Here is a 24,960-nt window from a genome sequence, read left to right as displayed (position 1 = left end):
GTTTGGAATGGTTCAGTTGTAGCGGTACCGCGGCTCTGGTCGCACGTGTGTCTCCGTTTTCGCGTAGATCGCGTTCGCGTGTTGGCGTTCGCGCGTGTATCGTTCGCTCCGTCCCGCTCGCTCCCTTGCTCGCTCCGCGTCGATCTTTCCCTCGTGGCGTCATTCGTGGATTCAGCCGGCGCGTCCCTCTTGTCGCACGAGTCTGCCGCGTGACGTCTGACCAAGCACGCGGTTCTTCCACTCGCGCGTTGCGCACCTCTTCCGCTCAAAGTTCCCTATCGTCGATCCCCAATCATCGCCACTTCGATGGCAATGTAGAATTTTCCAAATGTGATTTGATCATCCGGTGGATTGTTCGGGATCTCGTCGATCTGACACGATCAACGAAGAGGAATCGAGGATAAAGTTTGTTTACCGGTGGTTGGATTTTGACAGGATGGATCGTTTGACGGATTGCCAGGACGACGAGTAACGTGATGTAGAAACGTAGAGAAGTCAGTCACGTTGAGTCTGCTGTTTGCGAAATTGCGAACGGATTTCCGTGCGAACTGTCGAATAGCGAAAAGGATAATCCTGGACGAGTTATTAATAAAGAGTGACGCAGCCACAGGAAGAGGAAATGCTCGATCGAAGCGGCAACGACGCGGATAATCTTGGATAAAGTATAAATAAATATTATCGAGGAAGCGACCAAACTTGCGTAATCCTCGCGGCTAGAGTTTCCAGGCTGGAGCAGGTGCGTGCGACGGGCGCATCTGGTTAAATGACACCTGTGCGAGCGTAGTCGTGTAGACGCGTGAAACTATCGACGAATGATCGTCTCTGGATCCCGATAATCAGCGAATGCGAAGTGATCGATCGTTGTATGAAAAGGTGCGCGCCGTGCGCGTGCCGGCTTCGCGAGAGTGCCGGCGCGCCGGTGCACGAGCGGGTAAACTGAATTTAACGTTATGGTAACGTGAATCGATCGCAGAATACCTTCACCCCTCGCCATCACGATTTTCCGTGTCCGTGCATGCACGTAACGGCCATCGTAAAAACTCCGCGAAGAAGGTGCAAAGGTAATTGAACTATCGGCCCGTGTTCCCCCTCCCCCTACCATTTCCAGGCTAAATTACCCCGGAGAAACTTTGTCGACTTTCCATTCGTGATAACATCTCCAACTTGCACGAGCAAATTCGAGTGGTTCACGCGGTCTCTCGCGAAATTTCCCGTGCGTGCACTTCTCAGTGGCGAGATCCATCGAATCGATCCGACCGCTCAGACTTCAAAGACGAGTACGGCAAAGAGAAAGGGGCGAGAACCGCATACACGACCGCACGTTAGGTTCACTCGGAAGAATCCTCGCGATGGACACGTGTTAATACGCTGTCGGTCGTTTGGAGGTGATCAATCAGCTCGAAGAGTCTCTGTACCGGGGAATCGAGTACGTTTATCAAAAGAAGCTGGTAGAAGATTAATGCCTTACCTACTTAAGGTTAACGAGCGGATGTGAACGTGTATATTTAATAGCGCCGATTAAGGTTGAATGCTAATTTGCTTATAATTGTGCATCCATAACGATATAAATAAAATTAATGCCAATAATGTATTAAACTTGGAATTCTCGTCGATTCGTCGAATTTATCTTTCATCTATGCGGTATTCGAAGTAGCCAACTTTCACGTACGTCCCTTTGATCGAAGAAAGATCGAGAGATCGTTCGATGCATAACTGATTCCGAGAAGCTGCGCGTATTTGCCAGAAATTTCGGACGCGTACGTGACAGGAAAGATTACTGATCGGTGGAACGAACGAGTCGACCGACGACGAGGATTCTCTTAGGTCGTTTGCTCGCGGGGATCGTTAGCTTGTAATCGACACTGGGGTCAGCGTTCGCGGCATAAATTTTTGTGCTGGCGGAAACCTTATCGAGCCGCGTGCAGCTCGGAACGTTCACGAAGGTGTGAAAAAGAAGGAAAAAGAGAATAAGAAGGAAAGTTGGTCTGTTTGTCTGGTCGATAGAGCTACTGGTATATTTATGTTCCACAAGAACTCGAAGATTTACTAGAAAAATGATGAAAACCGACATCGATGGCCCTTGTAAAGATAACGTAACACGTTGCTGGCGCGTTCGAAATGTTTTAGAATCCACAGGTCGATAAATTCAAGATCGACAACTTTGGAAACTAGTAGAAACTTCCTCGAGACCGAAATCATCGGTGGTTCAAAAGAAATTGGCAGGAATTGATCGAAAGAGGGCGTAAAGAAATTCTATCGAAAAGTGATGAAACGAAGAATCCTATAACTAACGTTTATTAGTCGTTGTCTTAGAAAGAAATTTACGTGGTATCGGAATTAGAAGATACCGTGCATTCGCAGGCGTTCCACCAACGTGAAATTAATCGGATTACGAGACGACGTAGTTAGCAAACGAGGAAAGAACGAATTACGACGATTGTTCAGCGGACAATTGGACTACTTGTTTCGGTGTAATTCGAAGAATCTCGACGTAAAGGGATAGTGAACGGGACGCGAGACGCGTTAAGAAAGTTACCACGGAGGAAAGAGAAGGATGCTCGTAATCCTTCGTTGGAAATCAGCGCGGCCGAAAGCAATTCCAGAAGATAAACAAGTTCGCTGGGAAGCACCGGATGCAGCGATTGTCATTGAAGTTGATCAAACCTCGGAATAGTTTAATGGCCACGATATCAGTTAAACGGGCGAAACTCCTCTCAACATCCCGTTGGAAATACACTGTGGTTTAAACTTTTTAATAGAAGTAAACAATCTTTTAAGTAAAAACTAACTAAAATAAAAAAAAAAAAGAAAAATCGTGCGATAAAATAGAAGCAAGATAAGAATATACAATCAATAATTGAAGCTATCAAATGGTTTTGAAGGGACGGGAAATCGGCGTTATAGAGGAAATCAAATCAAACGTTCGAAAGTATGTGAGAAATACCAAAGAAAATGACACGTGAAACGTGGTAATCCGAACTGGAATAGAAGCTGGCACGCAACAGTGTGCCTGAAGGAGTCTTCTCGAGTCTCTTCAGGGACGTTGAACAAATTACTCGGGCATACACTGGGAACGCTCGAGAGCAAGAGGAAAGCCATTATCAAACAATTGCTCTACAAAGGGGAACCTTCTCTATTTTCTTGCACAGAATCTTCCAACGTAAACGTGACGTTCGTGTTACGATCGAAATCCACGAGATCTTATATACTGAAAGATCAAATAATCCCCTCAATCCCAAGTTTTCAAAGTTCAAACGACAAGAAGAAAAAGGTAGTCGATTAAAACTAGGCTGGTTCACGCGAGTTTCGACGATTAACCGCAATTACAGCTACGTAGCTCGTGTTCTAGCGTTTTCAGACGGCGAGCGACGAGTGGAGGATTTCGTGAAACGAGTATATCTACCGGCACGACGTGTTTCATGGCCTGGAAGTAATCCGTGGGAGCTTTTCGAAGCTTCGAGCGCCAGCGGTATTGGTTCGTTAAAGAACCGAAAGAAGTTGGGGCGCAAAGGTAAACAGAGGGGAAAAGGGTAAAATCGAAGTTTCGTTGGAACGTTGGCGAGCAAGGGAAAAATCGTGTGTCACGGACGAGCTACTTTGTACTTTGTCGAGTGAACGGTGTGCAAGTGGAACCGGATGTAACGGGGGTGTCAGTCAACGGCAATGACGAGTATCGAATTCACGTTGTCAGGCTGTCGTGATAAAAACTTGGCAACGATAGTAAAAGTCTGTTGGAGATCGTCGCGTGGCTAAGTAGACTGGTGGCGCGGGCATGGTGCGGAAGTAGGTTTTCTTTCTTCCGGCTTCTGCTAGAGAAGCGCAGTACAAGTGGCTCCGAAGAGGACGATGATGTCTAGACAAAGCAAAGATCCCGTGCAGAAGTGCCACTCGGACCCAGGTGCTGCAAGTACCGGCAGTACTCCTTGCAGCCCTGGTAAGCGAATTTCTCGCAGAATAGTGCCAGGAATTCCAAGCTCTTCCAACACACGCAAATGTGTTCTCACCTTGGACGGGTATAGCTACGTGATCGGTAAGTACCGAACCACGATAAGACTTGACTTCTATCGTCCAGCCAGATAGAGCAAGGGCAGATGGAGAACGAAAGAGGGAAAAGGCTTTGCTTATCTTTCGTTCTTGATGGCGCGGCGCGTACAAGCTATTATCGTCGTTATGTTATACGACCCCGATGGAACCAACTCTTCCATCAGAATCTTCTTTTCGTTTCTTATTTTTTATCGGCGATATGATTACGGCAAGTCTTCTCGTATTTTTAGTGATTCGATCGAACGAGCTACAAATCATCCAGGATTTTTTTTTATTCGATAGCGTCTGGATGTTACGGCGAGTTTCCTCGGGGCGCAAATCCTTGTAAACTTGGACGACAGTTGTGGGTCAACGAGAACGTCTGTTTTTCTTTATTGCTGTATTCCGTGCTATCATCGACATTCCTCTGTCGCTGTACAGGCTCATTTGCAAAAATAATCAAAAGTTTATTACTCGGAAAGTACACGCAAGAGCGTCTCGTCCGAGAGTTTCGCTTGTACGAGTGTAATTATCCTTCTCTGGTACCCAGCACGCTCGGTGACTGGTGCAACGTCAACTTCGTGATTTCAACGACCTCGTAAATCGTGTGTTCTTGCTTATACGTAATCGTGCCGTGTCTCGTCTTTTGCCCTAATTAAGCGAAATACCCGTACACAGGCTCGAGGTTCAAAACGGGTAACCATGGTCGGAGGAAAAAAGGGAAAAATACCGGGTAAGCTTAATTAATTGAGAAACGCGCGAGTGGCTAAGCAGAGAAGCGCGAACACCTTTGAATTTCGCGAACCGTGTTTGTACGTGGATTTCTCGTTGAATCGAGTAACGAATACGACCGGTTTATTATCATCGGCAAAGAAACTCGCTGTTAATCGAACGTTATTATGTGCACTTCAATATTACATATTAAATAGAACTTCAGAGAGTACGAAAATTCGCAGATTTCGTTCGATCCTGTTTTTATCGGATAAATTATTATTTACTCGGGTTTGTGTAATATTTAGCTTTTCATTCTCATATTCTGTCAACTTTGATGCTCCAGAGCCAATGATATTGCAAGATACGTTTAATTTTCTGGCTCAAAAGAGTGATATCTTTTGTGCACGTTAATGAAGGTTGTCTGTTTTTTGATAAATTTTTATGTCATTGTGGATCCAAACTCAGTTAATCATATCCTTTTATACTTTACTTCTGATGCATATTCATATTCCTATTAATTTAAACATTTTTGTTTAAACACGAATACGTAATCTGTTGTTGCAATTAAACATTTATATTTATTTGACCAGTGTATTCTGGCCTGATTTCCTCGTATATTTATAATTCATTATATATGCGCTACATCATACAGATACTTATAGAAATAACAAATAACGCGTCTATACCATTAGCTTAATAAATATTATATTTTATATTTCGTGCAATAATAATGATCTAATAATCATAATCATCTTTAATTTTTTCAATTTTATTTATTTTATTTGAAATAATTAAATTTAACACCTGTCGAACGCAAACGCTTCGTGAACAATTCGCAACCGAGTTTGAAGATTATTCGATGTTTCTCCTTAAGTTCGAGAATATTTCCAAACTTTTTGTTCCGTTATTTGTAAATGGAATACGGCTGTTTATAAACACAAATACTCATACACACGGCAAACAGCACGTTTTAGCTTTTTCCCTCTTGCCTTCCATTACGTGACATACGACTTATAAGATAAAACTGTAATGTCACGTCAAAAATAAAAATATTAGGTTGGTCGGAAAGTGCCGTCGCCACATTTTGCTTCTATATTTTCAAAACGAAATTTCCACAAATCACATGCGGTTGAATCGTATATTTTCACATAAATAACATGAGCTGCGAAAGAACGGTATATTATTTTTGGGGGAAATTACTTCGTCTTGAAAATTTGATTAGCAAATTGTTCCCTCGTACGATACACTGCCGAGAATTATAAATATTATCGTACCGTTAAAAGCTGTATACCAAGTTCTTTTATAATATATTGAATTGAAAAATACATTTCCTGACTGACAGATTGCTTCGATTTTTATACAATTTTTTGTCAGGAGAAACGTTCAACACTCTCAATCAGGCAGTAAATATACTAGGGAAAAGAATATTTGAAAAACAAAAATGAAAAATTCAACAACGATGGAATAAATGAACCGCCAAATAACTGGAACAATGAATGCTCTCTAATCGTTGAATACAATAAATGTTATAATAACGAATATTACACGAAAGACTAATCAATGGAAATTATTGTTGTTAAATTGAGAGTCAGGTTTCCATCTCACCGTATACATTCCTGTCGTCTACATGGTCGCCACAAAGTACGTACAATACATTTCTCGGCATTGATACCACCGTGCCGTCGCAGTTTAGATCGAATTCAGCCGAATACAGCGACACCCATTGTAACCGAATGACCCATTCTTCCTCGGTGTCAAAAGTTATCGAAGGCGAGTAGAAGGCAACCTCGTTTGTCAAGCTTTTAATTCACTTGGAGTTCATTTACATTGAACTTTGTGTTCGAAGCAAATCTATTTACGACACGGAGCAATGTTGCTGCGATGGTAACAACGTCCTCTCGACTACGACGACCACGACCACGACGATGAACTGCACGTGCTCTTCGTTATAAAACAAGCAAGCAAAGTGGAGACGGGAAACTCGAGACAGAGAAGCAAGAAAGAATAAAAAAAAAAATGCGAAAGAAAGGGGAGGAAGGGACATTTACATCGCGTGCTACGTAGCGCGCGAGAAATTACGGGGAAATATTTTTAACGAAAGAACTTGCAACGCGGCGCACGAAATTACAAAATGCCTGAAAGCAAGTGATTTTATCATTTTTACTGGCTTCAGGTTCTCCCTCTAACACCGTTCTTGTACTTTCTTTTCATCCGTCAACCGTTTGAAATTAACCCACGTTTACACGCCGCATTTGCTTCCCTCCGAGAAGAATCAAAGTCGTGAAGCCCGGTTCCCTTCTCTAATTGTTCAATTTTTTACCTGCTCTACCAAGTACAGAAGTTAGGAACTTTTCTACTTTACGATTGTTCCAATCGTGAATTATGAATTTATTTCTTCTCACCGAATACCGTACTGTAACCGTAAATATCACGTGGAATAATTTATATTCAGGTTATAACATTCGACGATGTATTTATCGTTCGCTTTTATCCGCATTTGTATCGATATAATAGCAGGAGTTATAACAAAAGAAGTAAAATAAATACTGTATAACATAAGAAACATATTGCGATTTACGTGTTTTGTCTGTCGTCCGTCTTAATATTTGTATCGTAAACGTCTATTTACGATTGCTGGAATTTAGTATTGTTCCACTCATCTAATTTCACGTATATATTCTAGGAACGTGTTTCTGCACAAATTATTCTAATATTGCGTTTTTAATTATTTCATATGAGCGAAATTTGGTATTTGTCCTATCATGATAAATAGTACGATAAATAATAGGATGAATTTCTAATAAAAATGGATATGATTGTACGATTTGTGCTAAATGACTAACAAGATAATTTACTAAGACATTAGGAAGAATAATACAAGTATAATACATGGGTACAAAATTATCAATAACATCGTTAATCATTTATATAAATCTATTCGTCTCATCAACTTAATTTTCTAAACCAACTTTAGAAAAATGAATACTTCTAATAATCAATTAACGTATTAGTTAACAATTAGCGTCTAATGATCAATTAAATGTAATAAACGTATTACATCTAATTTGTAAATTCCATATTGTTAATTTTTATTGCGTAGGATCCATCCAGATATTTTCAGAAATATTGTGTCAGATATAATCCATACATCTACCATTAATCGTCTGTTCTTTACGTAACAATGGGAAATTGCGTTCAGTCCTGTGACATTGCTACTTTCGAGACAAGAGTGTTTCCGATAATCTTAGTTCCAGCGGCCGTGATAATGTCAGTACGTTCGAGATTTTTCTCAATACCATTTCTCTTTTGTTTTAGTGGAAAATCTCCCTAGAATCCCCATGGATTTGGAAAATGTCATTGGACGTTTAAAAACTAGCACAGACTGCAAAATCGAGTATCCTTTGCCATTTATTCCCTGTTTTGCTCGTTTTTCTCGATTTTCTCGATTTTCGCAACGACCTTTCTTCCTTTCTTCGCTTCTTCTTTTCCGGAGAGACTTTTCTACCAGCGGAAATCCAAATAGAGTACTTTTCTGCTGGTCGAGAAAACAACACACGAATTCGCCATATATCCGAATCCACCCCATTGTATCCAATCGTTGACGTAAATACAAGTATTTTCCCGCGATGAAAGTTTCGATCGGAATAATTAATCGAATTATATAAATTATTATATTCGATATTCTTAGTATCCGATATAATATGCAACGTTATCTAGGCATTAATTTTGAAAAGAAGATATTTCAAAGTGTCTCTTGAGATTACCTTTAAATTTTTCATTCTTTTGCACAATTAAAACTTCAAAGGAATTATAAAAAATCCAAACAGCTCAGCATTCTTAATAGTTAACGCGTCTGCGATTCGTTACAGTCCGTTTATCCTCGAATAAGTGACAGCATCCGTCATTAGTCGAATGATTACGTTATTACGAATCGTTTCACGAATCGTTCTCGAGATATTCCTTTCTCGCAGTCGAGTTTGTTCGCGAATGGATTTTTACAAGTTGAGTCACTGCAGCTTTTCTTCGAAAAAGCGAGCTTCGTCGTGCATTTTAGCTTCTGACAATATTATCTCCCCTTTGCACCAATACTATGTCGTGATATTGCACGTGAAAAGTTCGGTTAGCGTACTCCTACGAAAAGATCTAGAATCGTGCGACGCTGTGAGACAGCCTTGATATATGAATATAATTTCTCTGAGCATGGACGTGGTAAAGAAAAATATTCTTGTATCTTTGATGGATAACGAAAATTCACGTTACGCTAGGATTTATGTAGTTTCTTTTCAACAATACGTATGCTGGTGGGAACATTTCGTCAGACGTCTATGTTTAGCACGATATAAAGTATCTTTTGCGATTACATGAACATATCAAACTAACAATCAAGATATATCAATGTATCGAACATCAAAATCGATCGTGAGAACTTTTTCTTACTTTTCCATCATTACACGATGACTTGTGAATTTTATCAGGAAGAAATAATCGCGGATCTGTTGTTTTATCACTTATTGTATGGTCCATAGTAAATATTTTTCCCTTGAATATATAACATTTCTATAGCTATTTGAAACTTCCTGCAACCAATTTTCAGAGAAAGAATTTATAAATATTACACCGTTTTTGCTATCGAAGGTAAAAGGGGCAGTATACGAGTACGTGGAATTTACTCAGTTGTTTATTAAGAGTTATATAAGCACGTGTAATTATCACGTCATGTATCGTGTACTTGCTTCATTAGCAACCTCATTACAGTAAAAAGTCTATTTCACATATTCTTCGTAGTCGTAAGTGTGAGTGAGCTGTCGATGGCGTACTTCGAGTAAACTTCTTCTTAATCAAATAGAACAAATAAAAGAGGAACACCGTGATCTATGAATAAATAAATGGAACTCATGGTTCTTTGCCTTCAGATCATGCGATATGACTATTTACGAGACGATCAGTTTAGTAATATTTTTTACTTTGAGGCAATTTTCATTTAATTAATCACTGTCTCCTGTTCATTGACGTATACATTTAATTGAGAACAAGAACGGGCCAATCTGAATATTTAACAAACTGAGCGAGTAATTCGTTGTCTAAAATGTTTAATTCGCAAAAATTGGATGCCTCTATCTTTGTATAATTAATACAGCTCGTTGGTGAAAATTAATTGGTATAAATTAATGCTATGAACTTTTATTTAAAAAAATGTGCCTTAGTTCATGTTTTCTCTCGTACTTGCTTATTATTTTACTTGCTAGTTTAGTTAATAAAATATTTTTCATTCATATATGTAGCAATAAAGCGGAAATAAATTACTATTTATATTTTATTTAATAAGTTGGAAGATTCTATAAAAAATTAGCTGAAACGCGAAACATCTTCCATCTTTGAAATAAAATGAAAACAAGGGGAAAGTTTTAAGGAAATGCAAATCGTAATAAAAACTATCCAGATGCGTGCTGCTCCTTGGAAATTGAAATCGGAGTTTCCAAGTTCCCAAACTGTGGTATCTCTAATTGTTAAATTAAATTTGCACGCCTGGTCATTCCGGGTCACCAAGTTTCTGAAGTTTTAAAGGTGGCACGATCTTCGATCGAATCGGAAGTTCCTCTAAATATATTCGTCAGCTACTTTCAAATCTTATTATAGTCCTGTCATTATCCGTGTTTCGGCCGGCAGCCGAACATGAAAATTTTATTAATCGACGTCATTAAATGATGCACGTGTGTTTGAAGAGAGAAACGAAAAGGCAATTGGTCTAAACATGTTCAAGAAGGACGCATGTATATGGTTGAAATAATAATTTCTCTACCGGAGGTTCCGCTTTGTCAAAAAACGATTACGTTGTCTATAGCCTTCTTAATTACGCCATCACATCGTTAAAGAAACCTGCGGGCAATTTCACGTGTGTCGTTCCGGTCAACTCCTCGATCGAATTTCTTTTCAGCAATCACGTGATCGGGTTACGTTTCGAAGTGGAAATATTTTCTTCCTTTCATTAGCAAATAAGCTAAATGAAATCGATCATTCTGATCTATCCTGATCTATCATAATCTTTGATACATTTGCTCGATAGACTACGGTTTTTGCTCAGGAAGAATTTGAAGACGAAAAATGCATAGAACGCGCATTTGCAAAAATATGTAAAATAATCAAAGTGTCGTATTCGTTAGAATCAGACTGTTGATATCTATGCATTTATGACAAAAGTAAAAATGTGCAGGAATCTAAATAGATGAATACAACAGTATAGCGAAGGTGAAGTACGTGTCAGTATGTTTAGAAAATAGTACATGCTTTTATATTCTTCAAGTTTCGATGTTTTATCTTCTTGCGAAAGAGATAAATTTGAATAAATATCGGCAATCTACTAATTAATTTCTAATATCGATCAAGCCCAGCTATTGTTAGTTTATAAATTTTGTACGAGTCAAGCCTTTCGCTAGAAACGTTCTTGGATAAATTAGATGTTTGAAATACGAACGATATAGTAGAATAGATTGAATCTTGAGCTTTTAAAAGCACGCACCATCGTTTTATGATTTTCAAGCGTGTCATATATTCCTAAGTGGCTTTAACTTGGCGAATTTGAAACAGGCCTGCGCGAATTATGTTATAGATAGTCAAATTGCTATATAGAGAGAAGCAATTAATTAAGATGGTTCAACAGTGAGAAGTCTTAATAGGAGTAAGCGAAATTTGGTAGTCCGAACTTTATTGTTAAATTAGATTATTCACGTTGGAAGGAAATGGGCTCGCTATAGATACGATCCTGTATCGTTCCACTATTTCTATTATGTTCTCTAATTTTCGTAATTAATGCTCTCATTTACTTTCACGTGTAACATCGAATTTTCTTCTGTTATGAGAAACGGTAATTATGAAACGAGTGAAGTCATTGCCATACTTGCTACAGAGACATGCAAGAAAGTAATAATAAGATGTTGCAATATTAATAAAATAATTACTTAATAATTATTGTAATATTAGTTCAATCGTGTAAGAGGAATCTGAGAAAGAGATCAATGACGAATATTTTACGTGCATGCAAAGTATCTTAAAAATAAAATTATCTAAATATGAATAAATTTCAGTACTTAAGAAAATATTGTTACAAATGATGGAAGAATTCCACGGAGAACAAACACGCGCGTTATAGCATCGAGAGTAACGTCACGATGTCTATGAACAATATCATAATCACAATAAACCAATCGTACATTCCAACATACCTATAAATCATATCTCTTCGTAAAGCGTTTTATTGGATTTCGAAATTTTCAATTGCGTCGCTTTCGCGTCTCTGTGATTTGCGTCGCTCGAAACGTAATACACTAAATATAATACACTGCCGTGTAAAAGCATTCTGCGCAACATAAAGGAAGGTACAAATGAGAAATATTCCACGTAATACGTAGAATGCTGAGAGGACGCGATATATATTTTTAGAAGAAAAAGGTTCTTCATCAAGAACGGTATCCATGACAATAGAACACCATGATTTTTCTTATGTCGGTCGGTCACTTTACAACAGCCACACAGAAATTGACCATCTCGAAATTGAGTCGCCACCATTAGTTCCTTGACCCTCCTGGTCGTTCATTCCCTCTCCTTCGGATCTACAAGGATGTCGATTGGCTCCCAAAAACTCATACCAGTTCCCTCTTCTCTTCCTCCTCTAGGTCGAGTTCTATAAAAAACGAAGTAGCCCTTGGTGACCCGGCAGTTTCCCTTTCACAAGTAACAAATTACGTCTTCAAGCAGAAGATCCTCAGGAGAGAGTCGACGTCCCTGATTTGAAAGAAATCTGGCCCCCATTTCGAGCGCCGTTCCCAGCTGGGACGCGAATCCGGAAAGATCTAGTCAGCACGAAGAAACCTGTCTAATCTCATGTAGGTGTTTTGATCATTCCGATTATCCGGCTTAAGCTGTGCTTACTGTACTTACGATACGATCGCCTTTGAGTATCGTGCGCATAACTTCACCTGTTGTACTAAATCGCATGACGATAATAGCAACAAACAACGTTGATTACGAGTAACAATAATAGATGATGGTTTCTAAGAATTTATCAATCGTCAACAATTTGCATATATCGATCAAGTTCATACATCGTGACCATAGATTCGCATAGATTCACTGTCCGGATACTTACCTATGATCGGCAGTGTATGTTTCTACTTATAGTGTAGGATATACTTTAGCGTCTTGATGGGTGACGCTTCAAGGACAGCGCGATCAATTCACCAAGCAACGAGTATAGACTGATCGGATTAAATTAAAGGCTGGCCTGTTATTCGTGGACAGTTGTCTTGACCCCGGACGTTATCGTCGGATTCAATTTAGGGAGTTGATGCAGTCAAGTGAAACTATGCGCACACAGAGGTTAAGGCTATTAGTCCACGGGGCAGCGTGCACATCGTTATATTCTAGTTTTGATGCTGGCACGAATGCTGTTTCGATGTTAATCGATTTTCCTCGTTCGAAAGTTACATCGATCTAGCAAGTGTAAGTGTAACGTAGATTTAATTATATGTTTGAACTGTTTCTCTATTGAATGGGCGGTTCAGTACTGATATTTTGTTGTTGCGTAAGAGTTGGAGTTGTAAATGTTCAACTCGTTAATTTTGATTCATCGCTATGGGACGTCGAACGAATCGAAGCCAGGGGGAGGAGTTGAGAAAGTTTTAATCAACTTTTCAGACGAATACATGAGAAAGTTTCTATGAAGCGGATTAATCGAGTAGTGTTGCTATAACGCAACGAGATAACTATTAAGCTGTAACGTGTGAACGATTGAGAATCATAATGATGTACGTTAACTACCAATTTCTACATAGTAGAATGTTCTACGTTTATAATTATAAAAATTCCATTATATTTTTTCCAAGTTATGAAAACGTATTGGGTCGAAGATATGACTTAATTGATACTCAAATACGCATTCTGAAATTCTTGAATTACACCACTGTGCTCTTTTAGCCCGTCGCACACGTACGACGACCACAGTGAAACAATACGATAAATTTTCTTTGAATTTCCGAGATTTATACCACTTAAGTATCGCAACGTGAAATAGTCGATGAAGGGAATAACCTGATACAATCGAAGATACGAGTCTTTCGAAAATAGATGATAAATAAATGATAACTGTTCTGTTACGTCAAAATGTGATACAGTTTTTGCTTTTTTCGACGTTTAAACAATTTACGATTTCACGCTTTAAGGGCAGCAATCAATTAAGCGCGCGTAGAAATTAGATACGGGACCGAATTAGAAATTCCATCTATTCGCGATGGAAGCGCGGGCAGCATCTCGCGCACGGCCATATGACTGTGTCACCGTTTCATTTCCTGGCTACGCGATGAACGCAATATTGCCGAACGCCTGCCCCAAAAAGCGCTATCTGCGGTGACGATTCTAATAATCGAGCATCGATTCGCGATTGCCCGTATATTGTCGCTCGATTGTCCCCGAGATTCCATTTAACGCCAAGTTTGCCAACTATTATTACTACATTTAAATTTCGATAGCTCTACGTGGAAAGCTAGGAATTTTTAATAGCGAGTATTAAAACTTTATTCACTACTTTTATTATTTCCTTGCCTCAACCAGGAAATTAAAATATGAATTTATTCGTCTCAGAACTTCTTTATTTATGGATCGTCGGTGCTTTAATACGCGGTTTTATCTTTATTGAAAATGAATTATATCATATTCGTGTCATATTTGTGAAGAACATAACAAATCTGCTACAAAATACATTTGAGATTCTTCCCGCCGAATATGTATAATAAATCGTTATTGTATTATCTGATCAATTTCTATCATATTTCTGGAGGAAAAGACAGCTGCGAATTTCAGTCTGTGAGTTTTTGCGGTCGCATGTAAATTACAGTTACACTTCTCTTTATTACGATGCGGAGTAAAATAAGAGCAGCCACTAACAACGAAACTTCACGGCGAAATACCAACGAGAAAACGTTCTCCAGATATTGCTTGGTTAAGAAGAAAAAGACACGGAATTGCAGCGGCGTGCAATTCCTAAAGTCACGACTGCATCGTAACTTACAGTCACGTTAGATATAGTGCCTATTCGATAGTAGCTCGCGTAGATTAAATCGTAAAATCGGTATCGCGCGTTAACGAGATATTCGTCAGGGAAGACATCGAATTCCACGTAGAATTTGATACACGTGGATATTGTATTTTTCGTCCTTTTTTTAAACGTTACGATGTTCTGTGGTTGGTAGCATGGAATTGCACTGTGTACCTGCGTACAATACCTTCTGCAATAAAACTTATTCCATTGAACGAGACTGCGTGTAGTTTAAAAATTGATTTGAAATTTTTGATACTCTCATGAATAGACTGTGAATGTGTATTTATGAAAAAGAAAGTAGAAGTGCAAAGATACGCGCGGTATGCTAAAATATAATATGTTAAGTTTCGTGAAAAATTGGTCGAAGATTCTGATACTTTCAGAGTCGTTGAGAAAAATTTATTTTAAACCGGGTAATAAAAATAAATATTCAATATCCTTCGATATGCTATTGGATACGATATCGAGGAACTACAAATTTCAAAAACTGTATATATAATCAGTTTGCGCGGCTTGTACGAACATATCTTCTGAAATTTTTATCGATCGCGACCTGATTAAATTTTTGAAATATTATTCGATACATAACGATAATTGCAATTAGCAAACCTATCGACGAAATGAAAATCTATTAATCATTTTTATTATCCCCTTCATTATCCTAATATTCCTCTTTCAATTCAAACGATCGACGAAAAATTAGATTTCGCTATAGAATATTGGATGATATAATTTATCGATATATTTATCGTATAAAACACGACAACATTGCCACATTACAATTCCGCTAATTCGATCACTTTGTGTTATTTATACTCACTGGATGAATATTCTCGTTAAAAGTGGTTAAAAGGTTAGAATCGTTAGCAAAAATTAGAAACTATAGTACAGAAATGTGGCTGTGGATCGTAAGGATAATGTTAATTCTGTAAGCGTAAAGTCCATTAATTAGAGTGTAATTTTATTGAAACGTAGCCAACGTTGAAAAAAAAAAGATGCATTATGGCAATTTCGTTCGTTAAATCATTCTATTATACCGTAATTGTACTGATAACTTCATCCTGCAATTTTCGTTCATCGAATCGTTTGCACTCTTATACATCCAGTCCTACGCAGGCTAATTTCCTAACCGGAATGTAGTACGATCAGTATACGTTTCCATAATATTGACTCTTCGATTAAATCGCAAGATAATTACTGCTTTTTCGATAATAATAAATAGGAGTATATCTTCGATCAATTTATTAGAATTGTCACTTCTGACAGATTCCCTTGAATTTTCGAAACTAAATAATTTATAGCGGACGCGTACAAGATATTTAAAATTGGAGTCGGAGAGAGGAATCAACAATTAGCAACAATCTTTTCCTGAATCTTCCTCTAATTTCTACGTTGCGTAATAATGCTTTCGCGTATTCAATTCAGTTTAATTTCCTTTAATTCTTTGGCGAATCGAAACTCGTTATTGGACCGCGTGGAAGGTAAAATTACCAGGAACTTGATTCCTGAGATTGCCGCTGGTTCGGCTGACTCTGAAGAAGTTTAAGATATCGAGTATCTTTCAACGATGTTTCTAAAAAATGCTTGGACATTTACTAATTTTTCATTAACTTTTAAACGAGAAATCGGTGAGTTAGAAAATTGGACATTTGTAGAAATAGCTTAATTTTCTGATAGACAAACTAAAATATTTGCTTAGTAATTGTTTAGAATTTTGTTAGCTATCTATTAGTTCTATTAATATACAATTAGTATTGAAATATTCTTTCAATTTAGCTTAATCCTTTTCGGATTCATTTGCATCCTGGCCTATATTCTAGAAATATACGAGACATGCACCAAAAGTTACAATTCCCTCGGCATAACGAGTTTAATTTACTTCAAACAAATTATTCGTCGAAAGCTTCGGCGAACGTTTAACAAATATTTTTTAAACTCCAATTTCGCTTTATGCTCTCATACGCGCTAAACGTTATAAAGTAAATCAGCAGATTTAGTTTACCGTTTCCAATGGTAAACTTTCAGTTTTACCAGTTCCATTTGGGTTCGCCATTTTCAATGAATTCTATTGATCTGTATATTCGTTCTACTCTCTATAGAAAGCGAACCAAATATATACTTATCGCCACACAAAGTGTTTGCAAGCTTTCATTAATTTTTTAACAAAACCAAGATAAACGAACAGCTGGAAAGTACATATTACGCGATATATATAGGTATAAACGATCGTATGAAAAGCACGCGGTTAACGTTCCTGTAAACTAATTAAAGGATAGGGTCTGTGAATTTCATTCGAGTTCCCAATTGTACAGGGTGCCTAAAACAACTTGGCGTCAAATTTCCATAGCATGTAATACTCATCAAAAAATACTCATGAAAAAATGCTCGTACAAAAGAACGTTATAGCGTGAAATAGTAATTTTTCAAATATTTTATTCAAGAAATGCTCGTGGCCGATTTAGACCCACGTTCGTTAAGATCCTCTTGCCACGACCCAACTCTCTGAAACATCCGGTATAGCGCGACGTTTCGTGTTCCATTTCTCGTGGCTCGAGGTGTGGATTGAGGTGTCGACAGAAGCCGGTGAAAAAGTCGAGCGAACGAGAGGAAGACGGAAGGAGAAAAGAAGGAAACCTATAGAATGGAGGAAGTTGGAGAAAAGGGCAGTCGTGTAATCTTTCCCGGCGCAACGTATTTCGTGTATATACATACAGTGAAAAACGCCTCCTGACGTTCTTGCTGCAAAGAAAAGAATGGTATTCGCATTACAATATACTTTAACCCGCGCAGAACCGCGTTTCCCGCCGCGAAAGATTACCAAATTTCTTTCCACCGTAGTCCGATGTTTTTCCTTGCTGTTTAGTGTTTCACGTAACAAACGTGTTTTAACAGCTTGCATCGAACCGCGCAAGGGAAGTCACAATGGAGAATACTCCAGCTTCGAACGAGTTTCCGATCGCATGAGAAATAAGCTTTAGTAGTTTGTTTCGCCCTTTTATCGCGTGCTACTCGATCATCCAAGCATTTTCGATGCACCGTGTTCTAATTTGTTGCGGTGTTTGGGGAATTTAGATTGAAATATCGCTGCAATTTGAAGTTCTTATTATTCACGCTTGTATAGACTCAACCGAAAAATAGATGGGAAAATTATGCTAGTGAAAATTACGAGAACGTTAATACGAAATAGTTTTCATGAAGCACGTTGGTTTCAACGATGATACAATGACGATATGGTTGAATAATTAATAAATACTTTCAGTGTATATGCTCCAATGCGTATACATACTGCATATACAAAGCAACGAAGCATAATGTGGGAATGTAATCTGGCATGAGTAATTCCTCTCTTAATTACTTGAAAATAGAGCGTATAATGTTGTCACATTTCAAATCAAATTACAAAGCCGTGCGATTGTTACTAATCACGGAATTGTGCATTGGAAAAATATAAGTTTCGTGCTAGATTTTACACGCGAGAGTCCCGTGTTTAATTTAATCATTTGCAACTCACCAATCATATTGTACGTCCATATTCGAGTATTTCGTGATTAATGTCATAAGGAATCTTTTTTAAGGCGCGAGACAAATCTCTTTGCGGCAGTTAATGCTAATGAGAAAATATATTTTCTAACGTCTTTGCGAAAAGGACATAATGCAGTAAAATGTCCAGGAAAAATTACGAATTGATCGTTTTTCATCATGTTCCAATAATTTCTAACGTTACGGATTATACATATAAAATATAATATACATTCTATGGCAGGTGTGGACAATAGCTTTAGCTTCTTTTTATATCAATAACAGTATCGATGTTAATTCAGAAAAATTGAGTAATCGCGAAACAAATGGATAAAACGTAGATTTAAAAATCGTGTCTGAGTGAAATGAATCGTTACGATATTTGATTATTTTTAATTTATAGATATTCTTTTATTTAATATCCTGTGTAGAATTGGGTGTTTGTCCAGGTGGTGTGGAAAACAATTTGGGTAGGCCGGATTTATTTCATGCGGGATGTTTCACCTATAATATGTTGCACGTTTTTAGTAATATAGGTACGTTTAAACAAACTTTACTTCTCGTTTCGCTCTTTTGACAATACTAGAAATTAATCAACGCAGTAAAAATGTGCTTTAATTTGAATTTAACATTTTTTAAGAACGTTAAACATTCATATTTTGGTTACCCATTGAGCGTTCATTGCACCTACATCGGATAGTTTTACAGAATTTCGATAAAGTTTTAATACAAAGTCTACGTTATTTCACTGTTATACTTAATTCACGCCAAGAAAGACCAAAAGCAACGACTAATTTCGCTGACAACTATAATTCACAAGTTTTTTACTTCACATAAACTTTTCACTCCGAAGATAATATTTCTTAAGATAAATGTTATAAAAATTACGCAATATAAACGTATACGTAACAAGTATTCGACGACAAACGAATGGAGTTGGAAAGTATTAGGTGTAAGGTAGAATGAAGAACAATTACTTGAATTTCACTTTGTAGCTAGTATATACTTATATAAACTTGTTTAGTGATTGACAGGCACAACAGATACTGATTGATAAGAGAAAAAGAGAGTTGGTTGGAAAGGTAGAGATTGCGCGAACGAAGACTGACTGATTGGCAATATAGAGTGCTGATTAAATACTGACCATCGAATCTGTCGTTTGGTAGGTTTATTATGCAGATGGAGATGTCTTGCTTTTTAGTATTGTTCTAATTGATGACGCTCCGGAGATGCTAATTTGGCCACGCCCTTTGTAAAGATAAACAGAAACTGTTAATTAGCGCTAGATCACTGGAAGGCTACCTTTAAATCTTTATAATTAAATTTTCGTTTACTTGCAAGATCTGCGAGATAATAACGTATAATCATCCACGATTCCCATTTTTCTGATTGAAAAAATTAACAATTCTTACAAGTAGACTACCTGTTATATGACTATAATACAGTCGTAAATAAAATAAAATAAAACAGTTACGTGATATAATCTTATACCGAGATGAGAAAAATACAAAATAAAAAAAAAAAAATAGGATACAATTTATTTTTCTTAGAATAATATATATATAATAATATGTTATATGCTCACTTGCAATACTATACTTATATCTTGTTAACGTTATACTGAAAATCTACGCTTTCCAATTATAATTTCGCTCCTTAGAAGCAGCTAAAACAAGAACGAGTAGAGAACGATGAGTTCTGGTATTCTAAAGTTATTCAACAACGTTAAAAGAATAACACCGCATCTGTCAATTAAACGTTGTGTGGTAATAAAACGATCTGTAAATTTGTCAAAAGATCGCCAGACGCTTTATCCTCTCGAAAATTGTGGAAAATATCCAGCAAATCAATGATGGATAGGAGAATCGCATCCAGATTTGTTTCGTCTAGACTGAAAATAACTTACAAGTAGTCCGGTCCGATGGCGACCGATCGTTTGACCCCGATTCGAATCAGGCTGGATTCTGTTCTCGAAGAGGAGCATCGTCCGCGTGAATCTATCCTCGGTTCGATGCCTCTTTATTATTACAGAAATAACGCGACTGCCAATTTAGCTGTGTCCATTGTGGTTAGACGATGTTTGCCCACCCATTTCCGCGCTTTTCTCGTTAATTGGATAATATTGAATAATGCAAGACCTCGAAGTAGAAAGCTTACGCCATTTCGCCTCTTCGTTTGTTGCTGATCTGTGATGCGTTCAAGAAATCACGAGTATCTCTGACATCGATATTTGTCAATTTCTAAAGTTTTCTCCTGTCGTTCTTTTCATGGAAGCAATTTAGAGCTTTACGAGAAAGTTACTTTGCGATACAAAGCTACTTTATTGGTTAAAGGGAAATTGTACGCGCATTACTTTTTTATTTTATACTGTCGAATTACAATTTTTCAGAAACGAGATTATTTAACGAAGAGAGAAATCCAGTTCCTAGTTTCTTCTGCTTTTGTAATTAATTCTCTGCAACATCTCTGCAACAACCTGTACGTTATGCGGAACGAGGTGTCGGTACCTAGAAATACGTATTAATATAAATAATATTTGTGTTTTCTTACCTATGACTCGTTTGAGAAATTTTACATTATACGATTAAGATTTTGTCACTTAGATATAACAACACGAATGATGTCGAACTGTGATTAACTTATTACGCGATTAGATCCCGCGTACTTTTACTTTGACAATATTCGCGTGGAAAACTTAGTATTTACACGTCTCTGACCGACGATACGTTTAGAAAATCGTCTGTACTTTTAATATTAGCGAATTACAATTGGAAATTTATAAAAGAAGATTTATGAGAGTTTCCTTTACGAGATTCGTATTTGTTCAACGAACAAAGCGACTTCCTGAAACAGACAAGATCTTTAACGTAAGAAGAGTTCACGATCATCAATAGTATCCTTTCATATTTTCCTTAATCTTAAATAAATTAGATAAATTAGAAGAATATTAAATAGAATTTTTAAATTTAAATATTTTTCCGCGTATCTAAAATATCTGCACCGGTATTACGATTAAAGTTTTCAATCGATTCATTATTCTTCGTCAGAAGCGTACGATTACAAATATCTCTGCCATTTAAACAAGAAAAATATGTGTAATGATGTATCGAAGGTTCAAATCAGAGGACAGTCCCAGAAAAGACACAAAACAGATGGTACACGGCGCAGGAGGATTGTAACGCGAGAGATGCCAGTTGTACGACCGATCGCGATGTGAACAATGCAAGGCACGTAGAATCCTCTTTCAAATTTAGTCGTCGGTCGTCAACATGTTCGTTTTGTCGGGCAATCAGAGTTCGGAACTTCCGTGGCCGGTTTAAACAACCAACGGAGTCTCTTTCACAGCGGCTTTGCACCGGATAACGTGCATTCTTCCTTCGCGTTCAGAAGACTGCGAAATTCGGCTCGTTTGTCTTCGACGACGCCTGGCATGTTGAAGAAAGGAAGCGGATGTAACGGTGGTTGAAAGCGCTGCTTTCAACGAGATCGATCGAAACATCGTCAGGGTGTTCGCGGAAATTTGGAACGGTGAAATTTGCCACGGTTTTGCGTTACGAGCGAAGCGAAATAATCTTACGAAGAGCACACAAACGAAACATGATATTTCCATTGATTTATCGATTTTAATGTCTTCGATCTTATGCCTTTGTAAATTAATTTTATTTCCAATTTATTGTAAGTCGTATCGTATAAGGAGGATACCTTCTTTCAGTCACAGAGCGTTACAAAAATCGTAAAATGGAAAAATAGAAATTTGACATTCGATTAAAATGAATTTCTTTCTATTAACTTTTGCGATTTTGCGATTATAGAATTTTCTGGTTAAGAAACGAATCGATCGACAGGTTAAACATTTCCGTATACTCCTGTGCTTCAAGCTGCGCGATTCGTTGCATTTTCTTCATTACAAATTCGTAAAGACGTTTACATAAACTGAGGATAATTTGCAAATGACTGAGGAACGTTATCTCGCAATCACGCTAAGAATCTCAAAGCGTTCACAAACGTCAGAGGGATAACTCGATCTAAGTAAGTACACCAACACGATCGCTCTCTCCGATCATTTCTCTCCTTGCACGGTTGCGAGCTTCCTGAGTTTGCTGTAGCTTTCTTCGCGAATCGCAAACAGTATAGAACTAGTTTGCCGATATTATCGTACGTCAAAAGAAGTATGTGAATGGCGTGCGCTGCCGTTCGTAAGAATATTCCGCTTACGATTTCTCCCGAGAAATTACAATACGAGGAAGCTTCAACGAAAGTTCTTTGAAGCTCAGCGAATTGTCCGCGAATGCTATTTCGTGTTTCCTTCAAAGAAAAATTCGTCTGTTTTTAGAGAAAATGAAAAATTCGCTTTGTTCTAGTGATCGCAGCTTCATAGAAAAATAGAGTTACGCCGGATCAAAGTATATATCGGGATTTGAATCGTGTAAAATACAATGCTTAAGCAAAATGGAAATAAGAATTATAATAGACGTTTTAACTTTAACTCGTAACAGCTAATAACGGTATCCCTGTGGATACGAACGCATTAGAATTTCAACGACTTTTCCTATCTTGATCTCAGGATTTCGCTATTTGATCAGGCAAAGTAATTTCGTATTCGATGACGACAGCCTTTTGTTAATCGGAGAAAAGGGGAGAGGGGAGGGGATAAGCCCGACATGCGGGCCGAAATTAGTTTCCAATGGAACGCTTTTCCTCGTTCGAATATGAAATAGCCAAGAAATACGAAGGTCCGCGAGAATATGTTCGGTTAACATATAGAAATTGGATGAAACTAACTTCCTTTTATCGGTTCCCGAGAGAATTACCTTCTACTTACCTTTTACTTGCCCTCACCTCGCGGGAATGCTCCGAGAGAAAAAGAAACGTCGCGTTCATCAACGCGAAACAGTCCTTCGAACTGCCACGTTACTTCTAATTACTTTCTTGTGGTTACTTTCAACCTTTCCATGACTTTGCCCGCTGTTCGTGTCTACTTTACGTACCAATCATTAGTCAAGAGCCGGCTGAATTTCCACTCGCTTTGGATATTCAGCGTTTTAATATTAGTTTGTCATGAGAAGATTTTAAGGTTAATTACCCTAGTTTTACATTTATAATCTGATTTTATTATTCATTATACAAATTTGATTACTGTTTTGATATTCGATTATATTTGATTACAAGTTTGATAAATCGCCTGTGCACGAACGAACTTCTCCAAACGTCAATTAACAAATTTTAACGCTTTAGATATATTCAGCATGGGGAAAGTTGTTTTCTTCATGCTCGAATTTTATGAATTAATACCAGCCATTAAATTTTATCTCATCGTCGTCACAAAATCTCGAGCTTGTAATTTAATTTTCTAACATAATGTAAACTTTTCGTAGCTCATTAAACCGAGACTTACGTGTGTAATTATTTCAAACGTGATCATATACAACCCCATTGTAAAAGCTTCTGTCACGTTCAAGACCTTATCGGCTTCAAAGACGATATCGATAAAATTGTTGTTAAATCTATTGGTTCGAATAACATTTTCATGCAAATGAGTTCTGAGAAATTCGGGGAAACTTCCGTGATTCTTTTTCAAACGACGGTACGGGTTCTAATATGCACCGTAGGTGGTCATTGGTGGCGCAACGAATTGAATTTAGGCTTGCGATGAATGCTCATATCCAGCAATTCATCGGCACTGGTCGATTCGAATAAAAGCCGATGCAGGAAATTATGCTTGCAGGATCGCCGGTACGAAATCATTGATCTACCACTGAAATGCGTTCGAAACGGGCTCTATTCAGAGATAACATCGATAGTTCAAACCCGATGCATAATTCATGCTACGAAAACAACGCGGCGAACCACACGTTCGACAAAAGTCCACACCCTTCGTGTTTTCTCCGTCACTTTCGTTTTCATCCTTGACAAAGTGACGCGTCTTTCAAACGTTCGTGAATTCTATCCCAGCACGAAAAAAGGATATTTCCTTTCCATTCGGATGCTGTCCTCGAAAAATGTATATTCTCGATATTTTTAGTTATTACCTTCGAAAGTTACGTTTTATGTTCTAAATTACGTTTGGATAATCGACGCTAAGACTATAAACGGAGTGTCTTCGCAATAAATGGCAATGCTGTTCGAGAGAGAATTGCATTTTTTAAATTAATTACGATGTTTCAATGCACAACGAAAATTTCAACGTAACATTAGTTATACAGACTGTTAAATTTGCGTAATAACTAAAGCAACATTATTCGTTTCGTTCGAAACATTTTGGATTTTTCACCGATTTTCAAAAAGCTTATATACCGTCGAATTTATCAGGTTGTTCCCTTTCTCAACTATCTCGCGTTAAAATATTGCATCGAGTATCCATTCGAGATTATATTTTTTCTACGTGATAGAATTTTGATACTCAGTTATCGTATAATTTCGATACGTCCGAGTACGAGCGATACACAAGCGAAACTTTCAAACTTTATAACACATACAAGAACGACGGACGAACAAATGGTACGAGATTATTCGCAAATATAAGAATTAATTAATCGTTATTACGTTACTATACCGATAGAACACCTACGCAAGTTTCAAAATAGTCTCCTAATCCTATGTAAGTACAAAGGATA

The 24,960-nt window shown here is 37.7% G+C and overlaps 1 protein-coding gene across 9 annotated transcripts in view; it reads left to right on the top strand.

Moving 5' to 3' along the window:
- LOC126915553 (dual specificity calcium/calmodulin-dependent 3',5'-cyclic nucleotide phosphodiesterase 1-like) overlaps window positions 1–24,960 on the top strand; it is a 212,929-nt gene that overhangs the window by 112,362 nt on the left and 75,607 nt on the right. For 2 of the 9 annotated variants that reach the window (XM_050720313.1, XM_050720310.1), the window contains exon 1: window positions 29–4,030. The exons of 5 other annotated variants lie outside the window; for them this stretch is intronic. In XM_050720313.1, the coding sequence (XP_050576270.1) occupies window positions 3,847–4,030 (184 nt within the window). In that variant the 5' untranslated portion in view covers window positions 29–3,846. Of the gene's footprint in view, window positions 1–28; window positions 4,031–24,960 lie in introns of those variants that run through there. 2 more of the 9 variants (XM_050720319.1, XM_050720311.1) reach the window with 2 other exon arrangements.

Source organism: Bombus affinis, chromosome 4 (genome assembly GCF_024516045.1).
Source record: "Bombus affinis isolate iyBomAffi1 chromosome 4, iyBomAffi1.2, whole genome shotgun sequence".
Taxonomy (NCBI): Eukaryota; Metazoa; Arthropoda; class Insecta; order Hymenoptera; family Apidae; genus Bombus; species Bombus affinis.
Note: the sequence above shows the minus strand (reverse complement) of the source record. Positions and strands in the feature narration are given on the sequence as shown.